Consider the following 19,811-nt stretch of genomic DNA (forward strand, 5'->3'; position numbering starts at 1 on the left):
AACTTAAAAGATTGATTTTCTTGGAAATATTATCCACAAATTTTTAACGTTAAAATTAATTATTTAATTTTATTTAAGGTTTGAATTATTTTCTTGAAAAATGTTGGTATCCTATATGCTAAAGATAATCTTTGTTTTTAATATAATTTAATATATTATATTTAAATGTAATTACATAGTAATAGAAGCAAAACTTGCATAAAATTTCAATAAAAATGAGATGTGATTATTTCAATTATGAAAAGTTTCATCAACTCAATAAATATGGTATATGAACATGCCAAGTACAAACAAATCGAGAACAGCTACACAATTAGTGATGGCAACTATAGTTGTGTGTGTGTGAGTAAATAAACGAAATCCATTAACTGAGTCCCTTGCTGCAAAACAGTAACAAAGGCAACATCAACGACAACAACAACAACAACAGCAGCAGCAGCTGCTCGCAAAAGAGCAACCGAACAAAACCTGGCGTATCAAAATGCAACCCACAATATCCCAAAGAGATTGTGTGTTTGTTTGCATGTGCCCCAGTGGCTGTTGGCTTCTCTTTTTCTCCCCCTCTCTCACTCTCTTGCTCTGCTCCCCTTCCACCCTAAACGCTAAATGCAACAACAAAGCGTCGTTCGCAGACGTTGTCGTTGTCGTCGTTGTTGTTAACCGGCGTGTTCGTGTCATGTCAGCAGCAATTAGCAATGAATGGTAAAAATCTGTACACACACGCACACAAACACAAAAGACAAGCACAGGCGGAGAACGAGCAAGCGCACGAGAGCAAAAGCGAGAGAGGTATATGCAGCGTAGCGTGAGAGCAAGCAAGCCAATGCGTTCCACAGCTGCCATTGGCCGGTTGGCCGCTAGGTGGATGTAGACGCAAAACGAAGGCAAAAGCCAGCCAAATGCATTGAGATTTTGAAATTCTTCGTATTTAGTCTACACAAAACGCCACAGCGCAGCGGACGTGCGAACGAAAGCAGCGTGAAAAGAAAACGTGCAAACGGCAGCGGCAAAACGGTAAACGAAACAAACGATAAACGACTTGCGATCAACGATAAACGATAAATGTAATATCCAATTTGAATATATATATTACATACATATTGAATACAATATTGACGCGTGTGGGCGTTTTTAGCTGTTGTGTGATATCAATTGAATTAAATGACAAATAGAAAAAAAAGTAAATAATGCATCGTTAGCATAGCAAAGAAAACATCAAATTGGAGCAAACAGCAAATTGAGAGTGCAAAAATGGTGAAGATCGTTGACGAGCTCAATGCGCATCATCCACACAATCACACACCACACACACACACGCACACACACACACACCATCCACATCCACTTCCGCATCCGCATCCGCACCTGAACACCGTCGGCGCTTTGAATCTGAATTTGAATCTGACGCCGGCAACGTTGCTCATGAAAATGGCACGAACGCCGCATCTCAAGTCGAGCTTCTCGATCAATGCCATTCTACCCGAGACCGTGGAACAGGACGAACAGGAGCAGGAACAGCTGGAGACGCAACAGCATGCGCAGCAGGCTCAAAAGTTCAACAACAACAACAACAACAACAGTAGCAACAACAACAACAACAACAACAATTCACCGCTTGGCTCGGAGCCGGAAAGCGATGTGGAATCGGATCTCGATGTGACTTCCATGTCACCGGCGCCAGTCGCTGATGTCGATGTCGATGAACCCGATGAAGATGATGTCGATGCCGATCAGGATGCCGATGCCGATGGCGATGAAGATGTGGAATGTGATAACGATGGCGATTCAGAGACCAAATCAACGGATGGCAAACCCATCAAAGATAAAAAGGGCAACGAGAAGCCACCTTACAGTTACAATGCGCTCATCATGATGGCCATACGCCAGAGCCAGGAGAAGCGTCTGACCCTCAATGGCATCTACGAGTACATAATGACGAATCATCCGTATTATCGGGACAACAAACAGGGCTGGCAGAACTCCATACGCCACAATCTCAGCCTGAACAAGTGCTTTGTGAAGGTGCCCAGGCACTACGATGATCCCGGCAAGGGCAACTATTGGATGTTGGATCCCTCCGCCGAGGATGTCTTCATTGGCGGCTCCACGGGCAAACTGCGACGTCGCACCACAGCCGCAAGTCGATCCCGATTGGCAGCCTTCAAGCGTTCGCTGATTGGTCCCATGTTCCCAGGTCTGGCGGCGTATCCACAGTTCGGACAGTTCCTCACGTATCCACAGGCGGCGCCCAGTTTGCTGGCCAGCATGTATCAACGCTACAATCCCTTTGCCCCAAAGAGTCCGTTGCCCGGCATGGTGCATCCAGGACATCCAGGTGGCCATCCGGCCGCAGCGCCACCGGCTGCGCATCCCGCCTCGTTCGTTAGTCCCGCCAGCAGCCAGGAGCTGTATCAGCGTCTGCAGTATCAGCAGTTGTTGCATCAACATGCCGCCGCCGCCGCTCTGGCGGCACATCAAAGGCAGCTCAGCGCTGCGTTGCCCACGGCGCCGGCGCCACAGCCTCACATGACACATCTGGGACAGCCGCCGTCGTCACCAGGCAGCCAACAACAACAGCAGCAGCAGTCGGGGAGTGCTGGAAGTGGAGCTGAGTCGAGCTCCCGTTCGCCTGGACCGCTGATGAAGCCCGTTACAGTTGTCAGCCGCAACAGCTGAACGGGCGGGGAGTTAGTCAATAAGTATTCACTGTACATAGAACAGCCGCGACTGAGGCGCTAGACGCTTGTATATATAAACTATATAGAGAGAGAGAGACCGAGAGAGATAGAGAGGAGAGAGAAAGGCAGCTAAAGAGCTTCTACTTCGGCTAGCCGAAGATCAAATACTCTTGCAACAAAAGCTTCAAGAAATGTCCTTTTTAAATAACTAACTTCACGAATCTAAACTAAAGTCTAAAAATCAAATCTATCAATTTTCTAAAATTACAACTAAAATCTTTAAAAGAGTAATTACACAAATATGATAAATTAATTTATGGTTTGTCTGTTAAACCTAATTAGTTTATTCTATTTTGTATTTGAAAAACAATTCTTAATTTGTACAAATTTGCTATAACTTCAAAAACTATTTGAATTAAACAAAATTTATCATTACATGGAATGATCTAAAAAGTTTTATTTGAAATGTATTCAAATTTGATTGCTTTTAATTTTCTGAAGATCCACAAATTTCTAACAAAGGTACCAATTAAAGTATTAAATATTTCTTTAGATTAAATGTGAGCATTTGCAAGAGTATTTCTTTAGCTGGAAGTTCGCGATGTTGACGATACTTAAGCGCAGCAGGCAAATTGAAATTAAGCACTATTTAATTTATATTATTATTATTATTACTATTATTATAATGCAGATGATGATTGTAATTATTAATGTGTACTTTAGAAGGCCGACATAAATCAATTGAGATTCTATTGAAATAAAAATTGGAAATGAACACAATTAGCTTTCAATTTCAATTTCAATTTCGTTTTCAATCCTCACTGCCCCAGACATGTTCAACTAAATTGAACTGCAGTGCGTTAAATTAATCTGTTGTCGCGACAAAAAGATGCTGACGGCCAACAGGAAGTCCTTAATAAAACCCACACACACATACTGACGCGTAAAACACACACAAACACACACACACACTTTTACGATAGCTGTGTAAAGAGTGCGCTAAAAGCCACTGCTAAGTGTCAAATCAAATAAAATTTTAGCGCATGTCCCACACACGCCAACGAAATGAGGGGCGCGTGGAGCAAACGACGGCAGCGGGAGGGGCAACGGGGACTGATTAAATTGTTTTACTGACTTTGCTAGTCATTATGTTGTTGTTGTTGTGGTTGCCCGACTCACACACAGTCAATAAGTATGTCTGGAATGGGAATGGGAATGGAAACGGGAATTGTATTTGGTATACAGGAAAATGCGGGCCAGACATTCGGCGTTGGCGTTGGTGTTGATCTGTGAAGATGCAACCACATGGAATGAAGTGGCATTTGAATTACATTCAACTTACACCAACATAAGACTCGACCACTTGAATTTGATGTAGCTACAATAGTCAAAATAAGAAAACTTGAATAAAAAACAAAGCTCAATGCTTACATTTAAATTTTGATAGCTGCAATTTCTGCAAATGCCCAAAACAGTTTAATTTAAAATTTAAATAAATTTAATAATGAAAAACTTCTTGAACAAATAAACTACACTTTGTTTCCTCAAGGAATTATGAAATAATTTGTACAAGGAAAAATCTCTTGAAATTATTCACCAATATAAATAAAGTAAAGACAAATACAAGCAATGTTTGTGAACTTAGACGACATATTCAAATTAATTATTAGGTTAATCGCAGAAACAAAATCTTTATTTCCATTTCATTTTTATTTTATAATCAAAAAATCTAACATATTTATACGCTTCTGAGTTCAAAACTCAATTTCATTTCTCTGCACTGTAATAAGTTTTTTCTAAGCTGAAGAATATTTGTTCATAACATAATTTATTTTCAACAAATTTGTTCTTTCTGCATGTTTTTTGTAAACTCCTTAAGTATCAATTATTTACTAAAAGAATATATTTCAAAAATCTAAAATTATAGAAGCTAAATTAAAGTAGTAGACAAGCAAACTCCTTTTACAACACAATTTGCTAAGGTGCTAACAGTAATGTTGCAGCAAAGGCAATCGCACGATTCGCATCCACCATTAACCATGTTATCTGCAGGTTTTTCATCTCGGCCTCAAGCTGATTCACTTGCCACAAGGCATGAATCATTGTGCAGTATGTCAGGTTAATAAACTGCAGCTCAGCCAGAGAATCAGACGCGAGAGCATCACTTGTGTGTGGAATGACAACGGGGCGTATGTGGAATGGAATGGAATATCGCATCCATCTAGCTGACAATTGCTGGCTGACATTTAACAGTTGCACATTTCAATTGAGGAGAATCTTAGACAACAATTGGCGACATTGCGACGCCACAAAGTATTGCCACATTGACTCAGTTCGAGTCTGAGACTGGGAATCAGAATCAGAATGAGAATGAGAATGAGATTATCCAATTCAGTTAGTTAATGCGCGAATGCATAGATATGATGATGTGGATGATGTGGATGATTGTTGTTATCGCTGCCTTCTGTGTGTTGTTACAATTTCAATTGAGTTTGGAGCATCTGTTTTGCCTGCTACTCAATTCCATTCAAGTTGCCAATTATGCGACCATTATTCAATCAAAGTAAATTTATTTGTTTGTCTCATTTCCACGTAAAACTGACGAACAGCTCGAAATCATCATCGTCTCATCATCTGCTGCAGCAGCAACGTAAAATTTCTTTCAATTTATTCGCCTTACGCGACGGATTATTGTCTGTGTAAACATTTCGAGTGAATTATCCTATATATGATGTCACTTCTAGTTGACTCAATTGCCAGTCAAGCTGTGTCAAGCTGCGCAAGTTCAAGAAACTCTCCATGGATTCGAGTTACGAGAACCGAGAGAGAGATCTACAGATTTACTCAGATTTACATAGATTGCATCTGGCGCCAAGATTTTCCTTTTTTTCTCCATTTCGTTCTCTCTCATTCTTTAATTTGTTGTGATTTATCAACTGTGGCTACTTGTAATGAAGATTCATAGTATGATAAACTTGCTTTGACTTTTGTGGGTTATTGAGCGTTGACAGCGATTTGTGGTTTTGTTAATAAATAAAATTACTCGGCAACTATCAAAAATATAATTAAGTAGACTAGTAAATATTTATTTGGAATTAAGTCCTTCTAATATCAAAACAATTATATAAAAGTACTTTAAATAAAGTGCAATTTGTTGTGGCATTAATATAAGACAATATTTTGGATAGTTTTTGGGTTAGTTTTCAAATTATTATTTAATAATCAACTGAAAATTGCAAATTGGAAAATTTCATAATTTACAGAAAGTGGAAAAAACAGTTTGAACAATATTACTTTTAAAATACTGATTTCATTAAGCAGTGATAATAAAATGCTGTTAAAATTATTTAACCAAAATATTTTTAAATAATCAATATCATTGTGCAATGCCCATTAGAAAAAAATAGTTTCTTTTCACAATTATTTTGAAATATTTATTTTTAAAAAATATTTGAAATGTTGAAAGTATTCAAAGCATTTACCCATTAAGAAAATATTAATTACATGGACTGACTTTAAACTGTTTCTCCCTTTGGTGACCCATAAAAAAGTGAATATAAATTATTAAAATGAATGCCCTGAAACAGTTTTATGAGTTGGCAAATTGTTTCTAAGAGAATAGTTCAGCTGAACTGCAATTAAAATCGAAGCGAAAAGAAATGAGTGGATTTTGTTGTATGGAATGTTGTTGCTGAAAAGGCTGCACGCTTAAGCACCAAGTCACGCCTTCATCGAGGGCCACACCCACAACAATGAACAACGTTCGTCATCGTCAACTGGACGCCAAGTTGACTTGGCCTAAAGGCGGCAGCAACTCGATGTTGAACCCAGTCAACATGAAACCACATGAAAAGGCAGCGAAACTTAGCGTGTTTTTTTTGTATTTTTTGGCTGTCATGAATTACAATGTTTAAAATCGCTCATTAGGAGCTAAATTTGTAAACTTAACGCGATAAAGATCGGACACAAATGGCGCCCCCTGGCGGACAAAAGCCGCAGCGACCAATGGCTGCAACCGCGAACAATGGAGGATGAAGAAGAAGAAGACGGAGAAGAAGACGAGGAAAAAAAAGCGTGTGGAAATAATTTGGTTACAAATTAAATAACAAAAGAATTTGTTTGGCAACTCTAGTGCGCATTTTGGCCAACAACTGTGGCAGGTGGCAAGTGGCAACATGTCGGCGCATTACAAAGCAAAAATACCAAACTCCCCTCTCCTCCCTATCCACTCTCTCCACCTTCTCAGCCGTGTCCATTGTTGGGTGCATTGTGTCCAGTTTGGCGGGTGAATTGTCCATTGTCAGCTGCCACGCCAGTTACCGCTCCAGATTAAGTCTCGGGGCTTTATAATTAAGCAACGGGGCAACGCTTGAAAAACTGACTGTTTACCATAACAATGAGGTGCGCGGCAGGGAAAACACCTTTTGCAGCTTCGTCTCAGCAGGCGGAGAGTGAGAGATCAGGTGTTAATGTCTGTGTTTATGGCCTAAGTGAATAGCCCAGGCTCAGGCCAACACAACACAAATAACAACAATGAAAGCGAATGATAGAGAGAGAGAGAGAGAGAGAGAGAGAGAGCGAGAGCGAGAAAGAAAAAAGCATAGCCGACTTATATGAGGCGCGCAATTATCGTCATTAGTCGACGTTGGTCCCAAGTTCCAAGTTTCAAGTCCGTCCCCTGCTCCCTTTCATTGTTCGCTTTGCCGCTTTAGTTGCGGCTTGTTGTATATCGATGTGCATGCTATAATTTTAAAAAATGATTTCTTCATGCCAGTCACAAACACACACACACACATCCATACACTTCCATACACACAATGTGTCCCGTCCGTCACAGTCATCATAATACATAATCATCATCATCACCTTCTCATCATCAATGCTCGCCTCAACTCAACTCGACTCGGCTCGCCTCATCCAATTATTACAGTTTAGCCATGCCACAAGTCAAACAAAAGATACCCCCGCACTTTCCCCTCTGAGGGGTTAACTTCTCACTGCTTCTTTAACGCTTCTGCGGCCTACAATTTTGACCAAAATTTTAATTATATTATGCACTTTTGAATTACAGTTTAGTCAGCTGCTGAAAATGTATGTCTAATAATACGTGGGACTTAAATCCTTTAGGCTATTTCTCATTTTTATAAAATACATTCCTCATAGCCTATTATAAAATTAGTATATGGTATATCGTTTACAAGTAATAATTGAGTATTTGCATTAAATATTACATTTTAATCAATTTTGTTTTAATTAAAGACTATCTAAAATAAGAAAAGAAAAGAAAATATATATATTAAAATAAGAAAAGGTAAATAAAATAGAAGAAATAAGAATACCATCCATAAGTTGAAGAATTCTGTATATTTTTCACATGAATACATTTTAAATTCTAACGATTTCTAATTTACAAATATGGGAAAATAAAAAAATTATTTTGTTTTTTCAAGAATACTGAACGTTCAACAAAATTGCAATATTTATATAAATATAAATAATCCGCAGTAAGTAAGCATATAACATATTTGTTCTACAACATTATTTTAAACTGTTCGTTATTTATAATCTTGATTAGTTACTGTATCTGAATACTTATTCTACAATTTGAGTAACTTTAAAAATGCAATATAAAATACTACACAAAATTTGCACATAATTATGACGAAGCCATTACAAATTGGTTATACAATCTGTTGTAACAATTAGGATATCATTTGCGAATAGCTCTGGGCTCAATCCTTGAGATTTCCTTTGTTCAACTCGTGTCAAATGACAGCTGATACTTCCTTTTGATTCTGTGGCCTGATTAAGTCCTTCAACCAGCTCATATTAGCACAAAATCCTTTTTCCCATTGTTGTGTGTGTGTAGAATGTGCAATATCATTTTGGGTTATAAATTGCAATGTATCATTTTGGGTAACTCACTCCTCTGCTACATAGCTAGGATTAGACCAATTGCAAAATGGCCCTGCCAATTGTTTTATCTTGTATTTTCTTTTCAATTGTCTATTGCTCAATATCTTGTAAGCAGTTGAAGTTATCTAAACATCTGCTCGGAGGAAAGGTCAAAAGATCGTCTGCGGTAAGCCTACACCTTCGACCAGATAAAGATTAAGATTTGTGGGCAACGGGCAGCTGTAAGATAAGTAAGGCTATTTTGTCTATTGGGTAATACGAGCAATAATATTTTCATAGATCAAATTGGCTTTGGTTTTGAGGCTGAGAATTGTTGACTTTGTGGCAGCCACAGCCACAGCCACAGCACTTGCAGCTGTTTGTAATTTCCTGGGAAAGCTTTGGTAAAAAAAAAAATGTATAAAAACACTTGAGCACTTAAAAAGGCGCATGAACATGAGCCAAAGGACTTTCGTACTGACTGCTTCCTGCTTCCCGAATCTGTGTGTTCCTCTCTGTCTATTTATCCGCTTTACTCTCTCTCTCTCTCTCTGTCTCTCTTGCACTCGCTGTGTGAACGGTTTTTGTGTGTGCGGCAAACAAACTGATTGTTTCAATACGTTGCATTGGTCGTTTTGTATTGTTGGGAAACAGTCGAAACAGAAATGAACTCATTGATTCCAATTGACTGATTCCCATTGCAGTTAAGTGTCTGAGCGCGCGTCCTTGCAACGAGCGTCGTTGCCTTGTTGACTTCTCGTTCTGTTTTTTTACACGCTGACAGCTGAACGTCGCTCGCTCCGTGACTTGGGGGTGACTCCGTGACTCCTGCCCAAGCTCTGGCTGGGTTTCCAACTTTCGAGTGCCTTGTTAGCTGCCGGCAAATGTGCCACACAAGTGGGTCACATCAGCGGGGGCAACAACAAGAGCAATCGAAGCAATCGCCGCTCGCCGCTTGCCGCTTACCGCGCCCAAAAAAGTTCCCAAGAAATCCAAGTGCAATCCAAGAACTAGACTAGATCCAAGTCCGATGTCAGGCAGGCAAAGTTCAAAGTTGCTGACGTTGCTTCCGTTCAATTGACAATTGAACTCCTGCCCAGCTAAGTCAAGTCATCCACAAGACACAGACACAGACAGAGACAACCACAAGTTGTACTTAATTTCCCGCTTAAAACGCCATTCATTCAATTAAGCCAATGAATTTGAGTCACGTCAAACGGCAGTCCGAATATGCTCCACAGAGACATTCAAGAGAATATTTTTGGGGGAGAAAGGGCAACCTCAGCGGCAGCATCTCTCAACTGATCTTCACGTTGTCGTCTTCCACTTTTACTAATCAGACGCGGGTCAAAATATTTACCACTTGACCCTATTGATTTAATTAAATAGTTGCAAGACATTCAACCATTTGTTGTACGCACAAAAGCAGCCCCAAACCTCTCATCGTCATGCCACACAACTACTTATATATATGTATGTACATTTTAGCATACAGTTGTGTCGCCAGTTCTCTGTCGATCTCTCGATCTCTCGATCTCCACACCGAGTTGCTCCGATCTTTTTTTTTTTCTGCGGTCAACGTCATCGGCTGTCAACACAGATTTCGCGTTCGCTGCCCACTAAAGACGTGTTAATTAACGAGAGTTAACTAATTGTTGTTAGCAAAATATTTTCGTAATTTGATACTAAATTAATGTTCCGCTCAACTGGCTGCCTGGTTGTGGGCTTTTGTGTTATACCGAAACGATCACGTGCACAGTGCCGCCAAAGCTAACTAGAATTTATTGAATTATAGACAATTATAATATATGTACATATGTATTTATAATTTGGAATGGAATTCTAGGATTAAAAAAAAACCAAGTTAGAGTACCTCAATTGTGACGATTTTAGAAAATATATTGTATTAAACAAAATAAACATTCCTTATAAAAGTTACGAAAAGTTGACGAATTATTTTTGTTTAGAAATCAGGCACACTTTTAAGCAACCTTTTTATACTTAAAATTTCCATTTAACAATTTGTAATTAGTCTAATAAAATAATATACATTTATTACTACAGAAAAATAAAATGAGAATTAATTAATGAGATTTTTTGATAAGAAAAACTATGTCAGATTCTAATATCTTGTAACAGAAAACGAAGCTAATTTTTTTTGAGTTGATATTTTTATGATTAATGAATGAAACATTATTTTCAATCACTTTTACAGAAATACAATAACACTAGAAATATAAAATAAATAATAATCATAACGCTAACTAAAAAAAGGAACTTTTTGGCATCAAACATTTTCATTTAAATATTAAGTAGAACTTATTTTTTTTATTCCAAAAACACCTTTCATCATTTATATTTACAAATATATATCTTTCAATTAAAAGTTGCAAATTCGATGGTCCATATATTAGCTCCACTGTGCAGAGTTGTATGCTGTCGCAGCAAACAACGTTGTCTTAGTCGATGTTGATGTTGATGTTATCGTTGTTGTTGTCGTTGTTGTTGTGGTTGTTGTTTTTGCTGCTGCTCATGTCGTGGAACTGGGGAATCGGATACCTGACTGCCGTCCAATGGTCCAATGGCCAAACAGAACAGAAATTTGTTGTGTTTGCATTTCGCGCGCGCTTGCCTCATGCGTCTGAGCTTTGCCTCTAGCCTCAGGCTGAGGCTGAGACTGAGGCTGAAGCTGAGGCTGGAGAGGATGAGCAGCGAGGCAAGACAGCAATGGATCGTTTGGGCAACGCCTCAAATGTTTTATTGTTTTCCTTTTATTAAGTTTTTGTTGGCAATGGGCAGAAGAGGACGGCGCCGGTTCGGTTCGGTTGTATGTAGTTGCCAGTTGCCAGGACAGTTGGAAGTTTCATAAATCAAAACCTATAACGTTTAAATATTCATGAGGAACGTGTGAACAAGAGGCAAAGCAAATGGCAAGACAAGAGAGCTGCGTAATGTATTAATTTCATTTATTGCCATATTTATTCTCATGACAAGAGGCAAGCAGAGAGCGAGGAGGGGAAGGGAGGGTGCAACGCGCGCAATTTAACGGCATTGATGGCAGAAACGGGAGCAGACATTGCGACATATAAATGACAAGGACACTCCCATATTTAGCACGTTTTAACACACACACACACACACTCACACACAGAGGGACAATGGCAACTGTGGCCAGGATCGGGCGACTGTAGGATGCGAAACTGCTGCTGATAATACGAGTAGTTATGATGGTGGTGGTTCGTCCTGTGGCACCCTGAAATCAGAATCATTGCCCGGGTTAAATGAAATGGAGAATGCCATTCCTAATTATGTGTTCCTGTCTCGCTTGCTGTCTCTCTCACGCTTCTTGTCGCCATCTCGCTCTTTTGCCTGCGTTATCCTGGCACCCTTTTTTCCAATTTTCATATGTGTGTGTGCGGCATTTAGCTTGAGCTGTCGTCGCAGCCATTGTTGCTGCCAGCCGCAGGATGAAAGATTTCGCTTTACGCATTTTCTGTGTTTCAGTTGCTCTGCCTCGGTTGCTTTCATTCGTGCATCCTGCCGCAGCCGTCGTCGCTGCCTCGGCTGCTGCTGTTGCTGCCCCAGGACTTTTTGTCGGCCAGCCGCTTTTATTTATTTGTGTTTATAATACAACAAAATCAGTTACGCTTGCACCCGGTCCTCCTGCTCGGACTTTGACATGGCTGCTGTGCTCTGCTGTGCTGTGCTGTGCTGTGCTCAACACCAAAACTGGTTGCCAGCCACCCCTTGCTCCCCTCCCCTCTTCCCTCCTCAGCAAACTTGCTTTCGCCTCGCTTGTTCGCCTTGTTGTTGATTATGACGGCAATGTCGACGTGATGTTTACATTTATGCATTATTGTTTCCGTATGTTGTGTCCTGGTTGCCTTGCTCCTGCTCCTGCTTCTGCTCCTGCTCATAAGTTCCGCACCATCATGCTCATCAGCATCGGCACAGTGGGCAAATTGTAGCAACTAGCACAGTTTGTGGTTACTCTCAAGTGCGAGACACTTCAATCTTAACCACTGAGTTGCTTAAAACTTAAACTTTCAGTGGTTGATGATGATTTATGCCAATTCCCCGTTAATATTACGAATCACAAATGAATTTCTAATGTTTTAGTGGGAAAGCTTATTGGTTTATTGCTGCGCCTAGTGAAATTTTTAAGCATTTTTCTTTTAATTTATATTTAATAAATTCAATTTATTTTATCAGCATTCTATTTGACGTTAAGTATGAAATATTAAAAGTCCTTGCCTAGTTCGTAGCCCAAATTGTAACTTAAAAATTTAATGCTGTCTTAATATTACTTGTTAGAAATCTTCTTTGTGCTTCTTAGATATATCCAAGCAAAACTTTGATTCATCTTTTTTATTATTTACTTAAATTTACCCATTAGATGTATTCTTTAATTTTTCTTCTTGAAGCTATTCGCGGCGTTTTTCAGTTTTCTTTAGTGAAGCTTAGCTAACGTTTAAAACTCTAAATATAACTGTGTTATTAGTTATCATTATTTGTTTAAAACAGTTTGAATACCTTTAAAAGAAGGGAGTGCTAGCTACTAAGGCCATCGATTCAAATTGTGTTATCACCATTTTCAATTCCTTTATAGATCTTCAGTTTCGGTCTTCGTTTATCGATTTGAAACTTGATCATTTTCTTTTTTCATTCTATAGCTTGCATAAATTTGCTTGTGGATCGTGGATCGCATTCAATTGACATCTAGTTTAATCTCTTTTTCACCACTGTGCGAGCACTATTTCCGTGTTCTGCTCTACCTTTTAGCGTTTGCGTTTTCCACTTGAATTGCATTTGACGGCTGCTTATGAAATTTCTTTCCTACGATCACACACACACACACACACACACACACACATTTGAATGTCTTTGTAGTTGAATATTTGTTTCATTCCGCATTGAGATTCAAATAAATAAAATAATATTTGGAATTTCGCACCCTAAATACTGAGGCAAAACATCAGTCAGCAATTGTTTGTTCCTGCGTCTCCCTCTCTCCCTCTGCTGATTACACCTCTTCTCTTTACTCCTGCTTCTTTATTTCTCTCCCCCTTCCTCGCCTCCCTTGCCGGGCATTAGTTCGGCTTTATAACTGTTAAAGAGACGCTGACGTTGAGGCTGTGTTGTTAATACATATTTCTTGATATTAATTTTTTTATGATTGTTGTTGCTGTTATGATTCGCTACGACATTACACACACATACACGCATATGGTATGTGTGTGTGTAGAGTTCTATATGGCATTTTGGGCCCGCTGTGCTGAGGTCTTAATCTGACCAAAAGTGTAAACCAGCAAAGCAACCCCGAGGGGGTTTCTGCAAGTCTCAAGTCCCCGAGCAGCGCATATGCTGCATTGCATCGCTCTCTCTCTCTATCTCTTTCTCTCTCTCTCACACACTCTGTGGCGCATTACACGGATTTATATTACGCTCTATTGACTTTTGCTATCGTTGCTGTTGCTGCTGCTGCTAATGCGGCCAAGTGGCCTTTGGTAACGAGTGGGCTTAGTTGGGAATTGCGATTGCGATTGGGATTGGGATCGGGCATTACCATGCTTATGTAGAGGGTATGTTCCCTGTGTGTGTGTGTATGTGTATTTAGTTTTTCGGGGTGTTTGCCATAAACGCAGATTAAGACATTAATTTAATTGCCTGACATAGACATAGAGAGGTGCGAATCATGCGACGGCAGAACTTGGGTATCTAAATTTCTGGCTTGTTATTTGCGCATTTGATTAGAGACTCCTGTCATTGTCACTCTCAGCATTTCACTGTTTTGTTCTTGGGGCAAACTCTGTTGATTTATGTACTGTTAGTAAATGTTGATTTCTGTTGATTTTTCCCATGGCAAAATGTTGACCGAGACGGAGTCTGCAGCAGGTTTTACTTGCTGATACTTTCTTTTCAAGCAGAGATTGTCGGAGATAAATAAATACAAATTTAGCTAAAAAGTGACGGGAAAATTCATAAAGAAGTTGGCATATTATTAAGACATGTTGAAGCTTATCTTATCTAAAGCTTTCAGTGATGAATTATTTTGTTTAAATGATCGATTCACAAATGTATTAAGTGTATTCCGTATAATGAACATTTCTATCCCATGAAAAAAAAAATCATTTTATTGGCATCGTCCTTTCAATCCTGGAATTAACAAAGCCACATAGTATTCTTAAAAATATTATATTAGGTTAACAAATTTATATGATTTAACTAGATGTTCTAGAGTTTTAAAATTTTTTTTAATAGTTTTAATTTCATTCTTGAAAGTTTACAAATTAAGAATATTTTATGATACAAAGCAAGTATTTATACCCGCTACCCATAGGGTAGAAGGGTATTATAACTTTGTGCCCGCAGGAAATGCATGTAACAGGTAGAAGGAGGCATCTCCAACCCTATAAAGTATATATATTCTTGATCAACGAGAAGATCTAGCCATGTCCGTCTGTCTGTCCGTCTGGCCGTAAGAAACACTGGATCTCAGAGACTATAAGAGATAGAGCTATAATTTTTTTTTTGACAGTATTTGTTATGTTTGCACGCAGATCAAGTTTGTTTCAAATGTTTGCCACGCCCACTACCGCTCCCCCAAAATCAAAACAAATCGTAGCGTGTCACTCACACCCCAGCACACTCGACTGTAGCTTTCTTACTTGTCTCAGTTGTTAGTAAGAGTATTAAAATATTAAATAATCTGTAATGTTGCTAAGTATCAACAACTGCTGCTCTGTAGAAAAGTTCTTAGCAATGCTCATAGGCCACAAATTGAGACATTTACTTGGCGCACGATTAAATGGTCAACTGTCTGTTGTAGCATTATATTGATAGTATTGGTAGCCAGTCAGCATTTGGTAGTCGGGATGCGAGTTAAGTGCCTGGCCACAAAAATATTATCAATAATAATTTTCACATTTTCAAACAGCAAAATTCGCACACAACGGCGACGGCAATGGCGTGGAGTGTGTAGACTTGATTTCAATATGGCTAAGCAGCTAGCTTGGCCAGCAGCAGCAGCACCAAAAGCAGCAGCAACAGCAAACGTCGACTGCAACTGCTTCTCGTAAATCGCCGCGGCGAGGCAATAAGAGATCTGAGACTTGAGCTTGCGGGTTGCGAGTTGCTGCGAGTTGCGAGTTGGAGTCCGAGTCTAAAGTGGTGAACGCTTTTTTTGTGGCTGGGCAAAAAAATGTTAATTAACTTTTCAATCCTTAAATAATGAATGATCAACGCATCCGCGGCGACACGCTGAGTTCCTTTTTATCACTGAGGCAAACAACACAAACCGAGAGAATGTGTGTGTGAGTGTGTGTGTGTGTGTAAGTTGTTGTTGTTGTTGTCGCTGCTCTGCTGATCTGGTGATATTGCCTTATATATAATTTATATGCAATGCGATAAATTTATGCGCAGTGCGCGCGCATGCGCCCCCCTGCAACTGTGAGGCAGCGACTACCGTCGGCTGTGGCAACAACGGCCAGTTACTTGCCACGTCGCGTTGCAACGCAAGGCAGCAAAAACTGAACGTCTCTACTAAGCGCAATGTCAGCGGGTGAGCCGAGTGTTTACACGCAAATTTACACTCTCATTTGTTGGCCAACGAAATTGTCTTGTTGCAAAGTCAGCAAATCGGTGGCTGCTGCTGCTGCCGCTCCTGCTGCAAGTTGCGCGTTATCCCAGCCGCCGTTTGCCATAAATAAAGTTTTGTATTATGCGCACTCGCATTTGGCAGCGCATCCCACAACAGCCAAACACTACACACAGAGTGCACTACTCACTTACTCTCTATCTTTCTCTCTCTTTCTGAAAGCTGCAAGTTACATGCTGCAAGTTGCAAGATTGCTGCAGTTCAGCAATTATCGCTCACTGTGCTAAGAAATTGGTTTTTGCCACTTCGCACTTTCATGATTTTCAATCACGTTCAATTTTAATTGAAAATATTTTCAAATGCTTTTGCGCTACAAAAATTGTTTTGCAACATTGTTGTCGCCAGTAGCCAGCTGGTCAAAAGTCGCACATCCATTGTTTATTGCTAACAAATATGCCATATACTACATACCATATATTCCCACATATACTGTCACTAAATAAAATATGTGTGCTCGACTACATTTTTAGGAAAAGCCAAGGAATACCATATTGTATACCATATTAATATACCGCAAAAATACTGAAACACATCAAAAGTTATATTTTGTTTATATTAATATACCACGACAAATTACAAAATTACTCAAATTTGTCTATCAAATATACCAAATGATTATACCGAAAAAATACTGAAATATATGAAAATTTATATATTGTTTATATTAATATACCACGACATTCATACCTATATATTTTTCACAAAAGCCCAAGAGTTCGGTATTTTGATCAAAAATGACATATTAATATACCAAAAAAATACTGAAATATATTAAAAGCTATATATTGTTTATATTAATATACTACGGCATTCATACCAGCTATACCAAAGAGTGTGGTATTATCAATCAAATATACCAAATGAATATACCGAAAAAGTACTGAAATATATCAAAAGCTATATATTGTTTATATTAATATACTACGACATTCATACCACCTGTACATTTTTAGTAAAAGTCAAAGAGTGTGGTATTATCAATTAAATATACCTTATAAGTACACCGAAAAAATACTGAAATATACATATAAAAAGTTATATATTGTTTATATTAATATACTACGACATTCATACCACCTGTACATTTTTAGTAAAAGTCAAAGTGTGTGGTATTATCAATTAAATATACCATATAAATACACCGAAAAAATACTGAATTATATAAAAAGTTATATATTGTTTATATAAATATACTACGACATTAAAAAACACTTAACATATATGAATATATGTAAATATGAATTTAATGAGATTTATTGAAGATTAAAATTAATTATAAAGACATCACTATACACAGTATTTGTAGAAGTAAGCATACCTATGTGATTAAATGTATAACTTCCAGTTAGCAAAGTATCCTTTTTGGTGCAATGGATACTTTGGTATAAGATAGTCCATTCGCATATTACGGAATAAAGCGCATTCCATATACTTCGACCACACACTATACTTGACATCATGGCACTCCTCTGAACGTCCATAGTGATATATTTGATATCTGAGGACATCGTAGAATGCGCGATGATTAAAAAGTTGGACTTGGACACTTTTCTTTAAATAATAATGAGGGAATGGCCAAATGTATTGTGTCGACCTTGCATAGCACACAGTTGAATGTTTCCTTCTAAATAAATCAAGAGTATTAGTTAGAGAAATGAATTATCGTAGGAGTAGCAGAGTAGATGGTAGTTACCCAGGCCTATAGTTGATAACAAAAACATCTTTCGTTTGCAGAAGCCAGTCAAGGCCCGTCGCATGCAAGCGTGTATCCTCCCAAATATTGTTTGGAGTTGGTCGCCAATTGATTGCGATCCAATTTCCATCCGCATCTCTTGTATATTTCGGTATGTAAATGGTTAATTCTCTAGCATAGTTTTCGACTCGTTTCTGTTTGTCCCTCACAATTTTGGACCAATAATTTATAAACTTTGTTGTTGTGGTATCTGATTGATGAACTTTACTCATATTTCGTGACTGGGGTACAAATATTGGCTTTTTAGTTAGCGAAATTAACTTCATCGGAACTTCATCTGCTTCCGATTCGTAAATGTTCGATTCATCGATTGCCGCTGCATCGGATCTGTTTAGTGAGCTACAAAACTGCATTGGGACTTTAATATATCAATTGTCTATAGCACAGGTAAATCAATGAACTCAGAACTTACGCTTATTATGGAAAGCAAAACAAGTGTATTTATACACAACATTTTGAATATTCTTACTACGAATTTCTGTGAACTTCTGAGAACAATTTATTGATTCGTGTGACATAAAATGAAAATAAAATTAGAAGCAAAAACGACATGGCAATTGATATTTAATAAGGATATATGTATGTATATTTTTAAATTACAGAAATCAAAATGGTTATACTTATATAGTAAGTAATATTTGCTATAAAATCAATCCAAACATTGGAATACTTGCAAATAAAGTTAAATTCGAGTGGTATTCGACTATGAAATACCCGATAGCAAATTTCAATAACATGCAAAAGTGGAATTAGTTTTGAAATATGCCAAAATAATACCTACACGAAATAATGAAATGTACCAAATGCTATATTTAGTATATTTTATAGCATATACCATCCGTTTACACTAACGGGTATAAAATGCTTAAAGATACCGTTGTATATAGTATTATAAGTAACTTTGTTTGAGACAATTGAATCTATTCAAATAGTTGTTTTAATACTACGCATTGCGTAGTACGCAATGAAAATATGTGTATCTGCATATATACTATCAGTATTATATTATATTTCTATCGATTTTCCTATGTTGACCCTTCCGTCAATATGTCGCTATAATTCATTGTATGCGATTAACTAATTTACATAGTTTTGCCTACAACAATTAAATAGCTGACCACATTTTGCCAGCACGTTATACGAGAAAATTTTACATGCATGAGTGTAATGAGTGTATTCGAACAATACTCGTAGTTTCCCTCTCTGGAAACATTCGCAAAACAATCGAAGAGGCGATTATAAAATATAATACTCGTACTCTATCCATGTCTGGCACCTTTTCATGTGAGCTTGTTCACTCGAGGCGACCCTTTTGGCTAGCTGCGAAGATGATGATTATGATGACGATGATGACGATGATTATGATGGTGGATGGGGATGGGGTCGCTTGGCTTCTTGGCCCGGTTAGTTGCATAACGTGTACAGCATGTAAAATGTATCGAGTTACGATCAAAGATAAGCTGCTGTGCAAATACACATATAATATTTATACGCAAACTTGCTCAAACAACAAGCGACGACTGACAGACGCACAGACGGACGGACAGACAGACGGATAGAGCAGACAAATGTGCTGCGTGCCTCATGCGGCATGCTGCAAAACAATAAAACAAACAGCGAATGTGAATTTGTAACGATTTTCTAATATGCAACAAACAACCCTCGATTATTATTATTGTTGTTGTTGTTGCTGTTGTTGTTGTGCGTATCTGTTGAAATCGCTGCAACAAACACGGCAACAATGAAACGAGAGTGAAATGTAACAAAATGCGGATTACGCCGAGATGATGGCAAGCACCAAAAACGAATACGAATACGAATCCGAATG

General features: G+C 38.4%; 2 protein-coding genes across 3 annotated transcripts; one reads left to right on the forward strand and one right to left on the reverse strand.

The window, feature by feature from the left end:
- Positions 1-944: 944 nt before the first annotated feature.
- LOC133850530 (fork head domain transcription factor slp2) lies at positions 945-2,848 on the forward strand. Its single transcript, XM_062286652.1, has one exon. It carries the CDS (start codon positions 1,252-1,254, stop codon positions 2,674-2,676), a length of 1,425 nt encoding a protein of 474 aa, XP_062142636.1. The 5' UTR covers positions 945-1,251; the 3' UTR covers positions 2,677-2,848.
- Positions 2,849-17,456: 14,608 nt separating this feature from the next.
- On the reverse strand, positions 17,457-18,540 carry LOC133850623 (uncharacterized). Of its 2 annotated transcripts, none has more exons than XR_009895672.1 (3): positions 18,396-18,512; positions 17,924-18,341; positions 17,457-17,854 (listed from the first exon to the last, which is right to left on the reverse strand). XR_009895672.1 is itself a non-coding variant. In XM_062286748.1 (3 exons), exons 1-3 carry the CDS (start codon positions 18,435-18,437, stop codon positions 17,557-17,559), a joined length of 747 nt encoding a protein of 248 aa, XP_062142732.1. In that variant the 5' UTR covers positions 18,438-18,540; the 3' UTR covers positions 17,457-17,556. The 2 variants fall into 2 exon arrangements, 1 of the variants encoding a protein (XP_062142732.1); XM_062286748.1 differs by having other exon boundaries at positions 17,924-18,330; positions 18,396-18,540.
- Positions 18,541-19,811: the final 1,271 nt, after the last annotated feature.

The sequence above is a fragment of the Drosophila sulfurigaster genome, chromosome 2L (assembly GCF_023558435.1).
Source record: "Drosophila sulfurigaster albostrigata strain 15112-1811.04 chromosome 2L, ASM2355843v2, whole genome shotgun sequence".
Lineage (NCBI taxonomy): Eukaryota > Metazoa > Arthropoda > Insecta > Diptera > Drosophilidae > Drosophila > Drosophila sulfurigaster.